General features: G+C 38.3%; 1 protein-coding gene across 1 annotated transcript; it reads right to left on the minus strand.

The window, feature by feature from the left end:
- Window positions 1-396: 396 nt before the first annotated feature.
- Window positions 397-5,799, minus strand: sox18 (SRY-box transcription factor 18). Its single transcript, XM_007250762.4, has 2 exons — window positions 5,083-5,799; window positions 397-1,929 (listed from the first exon to the last, which is right to left on the minus strand). The coding sequence occupies exons 1-2, from the start codon at window positions 5,441-5,443 to the stop codon at window positions 875-877; spliced, it is 1,416 nt and encodes a 471-aa protein (XP_007250824.3). The 5' UTR covers window positions 5,444-5,799; the 3' UTR covers window positions 397-874.
- Window positions 5,800-8,729: the final 2,930 nt, after the last annotated feature.

The following is an 8,729-nucleotide window of genomic DNA, read 5'->3' on the forward strand; positions in this document are numbered from 1 at the left end:
ATAGTTGTACAAAAAAGTTCTTAATAGATGAAAAATGGGTCTTTGGCCTAAAAAATTATACTAAAAACGGGTTCTTTGACTTCTTTGTTGGACCTTTTTGATCTATATCATCATTAAAAAGGGTTCTTCAACCTCTTAAACTCCTCAAAAACATCAGTAGTTCCTAACTTTCCCCCCTCCTACTATTCTTTAGGAACAATTCATTCATTTTGCATTGTTAACATGTAATTACTATGTAATAACCTGTGTAATAGGGTTGTAATTGTGTTATACACTCTGGGAGCTAAAAAAAGAAAAGAAAAGAAGGGGTTAAAGAACCACACATAACCTACAATAAACGTCCTGAGAAGGATATTCTAACATTGAATGTTGAATATAAATGTTTTTTGGGTTTACAAGTCTTGGACTAAGTTGCAGTTTGCAGATTAAGTGGTGTAGCACCATTACAAAAAAAATCCATTTGGTCTAGGCTTGGCCTCAATCTGGCTCTGGGAAAACTGGCACAACATATGTTGGTGTGACTTTAGCCTAAAAAAAAGGGAAAAAAGGGCTTAAAAGGTTTGCGAGTGGTCCCTCCATTCATTCATCATTAAATGAATTGTTCACACATTTGTGTTTTAAAGACAGCTGGTATTTTTGATTTGTTTTGTTTAATAAGTCTAAAACCAGTATTTTGTTGTTGTCATATCAAATACCTTCTGCGATTGTTTAAAAATTAGTTAAAATCCTTAGAATTCATCCAAAATAACATAGTCTACTGAATGTTTAATGTCATCCATATTGAAACAAGGTTATTATCTTCTTATGGCAGCAACAAAACACTAGTAATGGACAAACTTATTGCTACTTATGCACTACCCTATCTTATCCTATTCTATCCAGTAATACAGGCGCTGTAGTAGACGGCACTGCTGGCGTCGGAAAGTGCCGAAATGAGGGTACTGCTCTCCTCGCACGTCCCCCTGCCCACTCGAGTCCTGCTGGCACTCAGATACTGCTCAAACTCGTGTCGGTCCACCTCGCTCCAGAAGTCCGCCGAGGGCCCCAGCTGGTCGCTAGCCTCCAGAGCAGATGGAGGGCCCTGAGGAACCTGAGGAACTTGGGAAGCCGAGGGAACAGAAGTAGCGTTGGAAGACTCTGGAGGCGGCGATAGTTGCCCAAGTTGGGAGGTAAAGGCTGGCGGTTGCTGGCTGGTTCCATACATCTGACCTACATAGTAGCTGCTACTTTGAAGAGGGGTAGTACTAGTTGGCGGCTGTGCTTTGGCTTGGTCTTGTAGACCCATACTTGGGGTCTGGGGAGGGTACAGACCCTGAGGGTTCGTAGGCTCAGGGCCCAAGCACTTTTCCTGGACGGGTCTGCAGGCCAGAGGGGACTTGTGGTTGAGGTGTGGGTGAGTGTGCTGAAGGGAATGAGGGTTAGGGGGGTGGTGGTGATGATGGTGATGGTGGTGGTGGCTGGAATGATTGTGGTGGCCTCCGTGGAGGCTGTGGTTTTGGTGCTGGTGGTAGTTGACCCACGTTGCCATGCCTACGTCTTCTTGCATGTGAGGAGGGAAGAAGACCGAGTCTCCTCCGCCCTCCTCCAGAACGTCCAGAGGGGACATCTCTGGAGTGGGAAGGCCGTAAATCTCCAGTTCTGAAGGCGTGGGAGGTTGGAGGTCCCGGAAGTGCCCCAGGGAGGGAAGCAGGTGGTGGGGATGAGGGTGTTGAGGATAGCCGTCTCCAGCTCCGGGGCCTCCAGCCACTCCTTGAGCCAGGCCGTGTAGGAGCAGGCCCGGTTCCACTCGCTTCATCTTCTTGGGCTGCTTCTTGCGGCGGGGACGGTATTTGTAGTTGGGGTGATCCTGCAGGTGCTGCAGCCGGAGCCTCTCGGCTTCCTCTACAAACGGACGCTTGTCCAGTGTGCTCAGGGACTTCCAGGACTGACCTATAAATATAATATACGTACTGTTAGCATATTTCCATTGTTACGTAATGATCAGTTACAGCTTAAAGCATTTGATGACGCTTTTATCCCACTATAAATACTGGATGTCTTTGCTTTAACCCCATAAGACACTTCTATATCCTCAATACGTTTGCACAGAAGCCTATGTAGTTACCTCATACTTCATAGTACTTCCGGGAAAAAGAGTTATAGTGTTAAAAAGGAGTTAAATTAGACTATATTTAACTTTTTGTTTGGTATCAGAACTTTCAAAACATTCTAAATAAAACTATAATATACATACTATTATCATATTTCCGTAGTTACTTGATGATTATTTACTGCTTACTGTGAAAGCCTTGGAACATTTGATGACAATGCTTCTAAATATGCTTGGAAGATTAATAATCCAACTATAAATACTGTATATCTTTGGTTTAACCCCATGAGACACTTCAAACAGCCTCAATCAATTTGTATAGAAGTCTCTTTATCTACTTCATAGTATACCACAGTATGGAATAAGCTTTAAAATGGCAAAAATGGGGTAAATTGGTCTTTATTTAATTCTTTGTTTGGTATCAGAACTTTCAGAACATTCAAAATATAAAACAAAGTGAGAACCATAGCCTGGTATACTTTAGCAATATGACCATTTGTTGTAGTATTAGCTGTCTGTTTGTGCTATAATATACATACTATTAGCATATTTCCATTGTTACGTGATGATTAGTTACTCCTTACTGTAAAAGCCCTGGAACATTTCATTACACTGCTCCTGAATATATGCTTGGAAGATTAATAATCCAACTATAAATACTGGATATCTTTGGTTTAACCCCATAAGACATGTGAAATAGCCCCAATTAATTTGCACAGAAGTCCTTTTAGTTACTTCATAGTACACCTCAGTCTGGAATAGGCTTTAGAATGTTAGAAATGGGTTAAATTGGAATATATTTAACTCTTAGTTTGTTATCACAAATTCATAAAGCCTTTGAGACTTGGAGACTAGTATGCTTTAGTAATATACGTACTGTTAGCATATTTCCATTGTTACATGAGGATTACTGCTTACTGTGAAAGCACTGGAACATTGGATGGCAATGCTACTGAATATATGCTTGGAAGATTAACAATCCAACTATAAATACTGTATATCTTTGGTTTAACCCCATAAGACACTTCAAATAGCCTCAATCAATCTGCACAGATGTATCTTTAGTTACTTTATAGTACTCCTAAGTATGGAATAAGTTTTAGAGTGTTAAAAAGGGGTTAAATTGGACTATCTATCTATCTATCTATCTATCTATCTATCTATCTATCTATCTATCTATCTATCTATCTATCTATCTATCTATCTACTTAATAGTACGCCTTATTATGAAATAGGCTTTAGAGTGTTTAAAAAAGGGGTTAAATTGGACTATATTGAACTCTTAGTTTGATAAAAAAAAATGTAAAGCCTTTGAGACTCATAGACTGGTATGCTTCAGTAATACGACCACTTGCTGCGGTACTGTTGCTGTCTGTTTGTGCTCAATGGCTGGTTGTAGTTGTAGAATTATTAATGGGTCAGTGGTTACAGACAATCAGCAGCTTGTGAGCTCAAGACAGTCTGCTCTGACCTGGCCTTTCACTGCCAAGAGATTTGCCATGTTTTGCAAAAACAAGGACATCAATTCCGCTCCTCGAGGACCAGCGCTGTGCAAATATTGCGCAAATCCGTGCAGGCATTTCTTATTATCGCGTTTATTTTGCGGTAGCTTTCTCTTTTTCCTCGTACTCCGCGCTGGCTTTTGTGGAATGTTTCGACATATTTGCAAAGTCCTCAATCATCTGTGACCATCCAAATGTCTATGTGCTACAACAAACACTTTAATGTGTTTCTAATATGTCGCAAAACCACACGGCCACATCAGAGTAGTGTTGCATCTGAATGGGAATCTGAAGACTCTAAGAGTATAGTGTTAGAGTTATTGTAAAGCAGTAATAACATTATTATTACTATGCTATATAATGTGTGCTTGTGCTTATACTAATAGTAATAATAACACTATGCAGAAAACTGTCTTTTGTGGCTTTGTGGAATGTGCAACACGTACATGTATTGCAAGTATTGATCTCAAAAGTAAAGTGTTACAGCATATTGTCGCTGTCCAATGAAAAACACTTATCTCCATTTTTGTCGATTTTTAGTTTACTACATAATTTGAACAGACAAACTGTTCCTTACACTGTGCCAAAATTTGTTGATGAACAGACCAATAGAAACTCTTCAAAAATGACCTGAATTAAACTCTTTTTACATTGACTTCCGTTGAAAGTTTACAAGTTTTTTTTTATCTCTCCTCTAAAGTAACTGTTTTTCATTGGAAAGGGACGATATACATATGCTTATAATCCTAATCTAAAAAAGTCAAACTTACACAAGTTTTTGAAATTTAATTTTTGGAGAGAATATATATATATATATATAGAATAACCTGTAGAAAATTCAGGGATTCTCCATGCAACGTTCACAATTGTAACAAATATGTCAATAAATGCTAAAATTTTTAGCAATCTTGATCTTCAAAGGTCCGCAAAGATACATACAGAAACATATATAAATAATACACATCTGTGCACGTGCAAGCTATTTGGTATTGATGCGTATTATGTGCTACTTTTTAATTGTCAATATTAATTGGTCTTATAAAGCTTTACTTCACAAACACTGCAATGCACTAAAAACACTAATACGCATAATCAGCATCATGCAAAAGTGTGATTAAAGAGGTTTGTGTAGATTGTGTAGAACATTTGTTTTAACAATTATTAGAATTGCTAATTAGAATCTGTTTTTACTATATTGCCAATATATGAACTAAATGAATGCAATTTATCAAATAAAAAGTGACGGTATTAAGTAGTAAAGAACTCCTAATGCAAACTTTATGGGTATACATGTACTCTTCTTTATGCAGTGTGTCAATTTTAAAAACTCTAAAGCTCAAAAATCGATCGAATTGACACTAAAAGTGTTGATTTCACACTTGTAATAATATAGTGTTTTGATTCATACAAGGTTACTAAACACATTCAAGAGGCCACGAAAACAATGCGGTTTAATTTGCATATAGATTTGCATAGAGTAAAATGTCTTACCCAGCATTTTGCTCAGCACAGCGTTATGCAGATCGGGGTTCTGCAGCGCCAGGCGCTTGCGCTCGTCTTTAGCCCACACCATGAAGGCGTTCATGGGCCTGCGGATCCTGTTCTCGCCCCCGCACTTCCCGTCGGTGCCCGCCCCTGGACGGGTCGAGTCCAGGCTGCCCGTCCTCCTCTCCGTGTCCCCTGCGGCACCTCCGGAGCGAGACCCCAGCTCCGTGGTCAGGCCGTGGTCAAATCCGTGGCTCCGGTCAGGGCCCTCCGGGCTGGGGGAAGCGGCCCATGCTCCTCCGCGCTCCACGACCTGGCTGGGCTGAGTGGTGGGCTCTTGACAGTAACTAGACTCAGATATATTCATTCCAGCAAAGACCACCGAGTGATGGCACACGGCTTGCTTAAATCGAGCAAAAAGAAAAAAAAGCCTCTTTTCTGTCTCTTTTCTGATGTTCGGCTCGCGGCAAGTCGGTGTCTCACGCAGAAACAGCGAGCGCTAAATTACAGAGTTGTAAAAGTGATGGAGAGACCTAATTAAAGAGCTGTGAAAGTGACGTACAGAAAGAAAAACGGGCTAAAACATGAAATAAATAGGAAAAACAACGGTAGAATCCCAGACTCAGTGGCTGTCAGTGCTGTCTCCAGCTGTCTCCAGCTCCTGCACTTCTGCTACTAAAGTTTGAAAGTTGTGGTGAGCCTTGATAGACCCATGTTGTAGATATATAAGTGGCCTGAGCCAATCAGAGAGCAGGCTGAGACGGGACAGGCGGGATGGGCAGCCAGTCGGATTTGTGCCCCCTCCTCTGCAGCCTCCACAGACACAGAGATGTAATCTGAGAGGGCCATTGTTTTAGTCTAGTACTGAATACGCTCGCTCGCTCACACACACACACACACACACACACACACACTCTAAATCTATCTCACGCGTGCACGCACACACACACACACACACACACACACAAACCCACTTGGCCGGACCCCCTCCTGTGGTCTGAGTACAGGGCTTGTGGTGGGAAGGGGGAACCACAGAGAAAGTCATGCTCATTAGCGTTATCTTTCATGAGGAAAGCAAATGTAAATGTTAACACAGTACACTTCACATAACGTTTCTGCATTGTACATTATTAATACTAAAGGTCACCCAAACTATGTAGAAAAAAAAGCAAGAGTTAAACAAACTAGAATATGTTTTATATTTTAGATTCTTCAAAACAGGCACCTCTTGCTTAGATGACAGACAGCTTTGCACATCTTGGCTGTATTTTCTCAGTCAGTCTTATGAGGTAGAGACACCTGGAATGATCAGCTTTCAGTTAACAGCTGTGCTGAACTTGTCAATTACTTTATATATAGTTATATAGAGTTATTTACTTAGTGGGTTTGAGAGCATCAGTTGTAAAATTGTGAAGAGGTAGGTAGAGATGGTTTACAGTGAATAACCCTATTTGAGTAATGTTCTAATCCATATTACGACAAGAAAAAAAAAGCTTGAAGAAATGAAGGAGTTAATTCGAAAAAAGTATCCTCAAAAGCAGTCGCAAAGACCATCAACAACTTCATGATGAAACTGGCTCTCATCAGGATGGAAGGAAGGAAGACTAAGAGTTTCCTCTGTTGTACGGGATAAGTTGAACAGAGTTGACAGCCACAGAAACCACAAGTTAACAGCTTAACCCCAGATGAGAGCTTCACAGAGTATTTTGGTTTGTTTAACATTTTTTAGTTACATACGTGATTCCTTATAGGTTTCTTCATAGTCGGGATGACTTGTGTATTAAGTTACAATGTATTTTAAATAAAAAAATAAAATAAAAAAATAAAAACATTGAATCCGAAGGTGCATTCAAACTTTTTAATGGTACTGTATGTATTTGCGGAAAAAAAATAATTATCTGCATTTAAACTGTGTTGCATATAGAGAATAATATAGAGACTTTTCTAAATGGACCTTATACTATTTACTTAATGAATCACAAATGCATATAGTCCTAAAATCAGAGCATGTTATGTATAAAACACACCCATTAAGACAGATTTGACAAAATTCGAGGTTCCTCCTAGAGCATGAGTAGACTGATAAACCATAAAACGTTATTAACGATGTTTAAAAATGCATTTTGTGTCCGCAACATAGGTGTTTAAATGAAATACAATCTCTGTGTAACTATAGATTTTTAAAAGATTTATTTTGAATAAACACATTATAGCGGAATGATTACCTTTACTGTATAGTCATCTTGTAATTTTGTCCACAGTGCTGTCTGGCTAGGTTAAATTACACTAAATTACACAGAGACTAAATAAAAAAACAACTAATTTCAACATAATTTTTACATATTTCCTTTAGTTTTAAAACAAAGTTTAAAAAAAATATTAATTATTCAATGATTCAGTACACCCTGTCAACTTAGGGTAACTCTACACCTTTAAAAAATGTTCACACTGTGTTATGGGACCTAAACACACTTTCTTCTGTTTGTGTTCAGCAATGAATAATGTTAATTTCACTTTATATTAATTATATATTGTCTCCATTTTTAGAGTCAGGGTAGACAAATGGATGCAAGTGAAAATATGAAGATATTAATCTGGTAAAATATGATTTCTGTGTAGTCCGAGATCTTATAAATAGATTATAATGACAAACAGCAAACAATGAAGTACTTTGCAACATTTTTTTTTTTTTGGGGGGGGGGGGGGGGGGGGCCCTTTTATAAAATGAATGCACTGGCATGTAAAAGTTTGGACATCCTGGTTCTGTTAGTGTAAATAATAAAGCATGCAATATTCTCCAACAGGCAAAGTCAAAGATAATGCATTCTTTTCAAACAGATAAATGTATTTGTTTATTTTTGCTTTGTACAATTGTAGAGGGGGAAAAAGGAAGTGAGAAAATGCAAAATTACTAGTTACCTTGTTAGATCTTTGGCTCGTTAACAATTCAAAATAGCTGGTGATGCAAATTTCAAAATTTTATAAAAAGACATTGTTACAACAATTTGCTACTGTATGCATCCATAAGCAGCTGAAAAAAGGCTATATATGCACACAACAAATCATTTTAGGTGGCAGATGTTTAATGTAATTAAGTTTTAATTAATAACTCAAATCCTCAGGAAGGTTTAGCTCTGCAACGGTGAAGCACTATTCTACTGTGGAGCAACATCTGCACAAAAATGGAATCTTTATCAAATAGTTATCGTAAAGAAAACCAAACTAAAGAAAGTTCTAACTATATCTGCTGGATATATTTTGTAAATAGAGTACGTATGTGGAATAATGAAGTTCAAAATAGCAAGCAAAAGTATGTTTGATGAAAAAGGGTGCAAAATTTCATAAATAAAGAAGACCCCTCCAACTGTAAAGCATGGTGGTGCTAGATCATGATTTGGGCTTGTCTGTGGATAGGCCTCAAAAGAGCAGTGCATGCAAGACCACCCAATAATCAATCAATCAACCTGCAAATCTGGAAGCATTTTCCAGGAAAAACTGGAAGCCCAAAAAGAATTAAAAGAATCTAACTACTGATAAAAAAAGGTTCAAAATCTGGGATTGATATGTTTTAATTGATGGAAAAAAATTAAAGCTTAAAATTTACTTGTATTAGATATGTTAGTGTTTTTAGCAACAAATATTTTAACAAAGGG

The sequence above is a fragment of the Astyanax mexicanus genome, chromosome 13, assembly GCF_023375975.1.
Source record: "Astyanax mexicanus isolate ESR-SI-001 chromosome 13, AstMex3_surface, whole genome shotgun sequence".
NCBI classification, from domain to species: domain Eukaryota; kingdom Metazoa; phylum Chordata; class Actinopteri; order Characiformes; family Acestrorhamphidae; genus Astyanax; species Astyanax mexicanus.

Coding starts and splice junctions, on each gene's coding strand:
- sox18 (XM_007250762.4), bottom strand. CDS start 5,443: ATGAATATATCTGAGTCTAGTTACTGTCAAGAGCCCACCACTCAGCCC. Junction 1,930..5,082: donor TGTGCTGAGCAAAATGCTGG/GTAAGACATTTT, acceptor TTATATTTATAG/GTCAGTCCTGGAAGTCCCTG.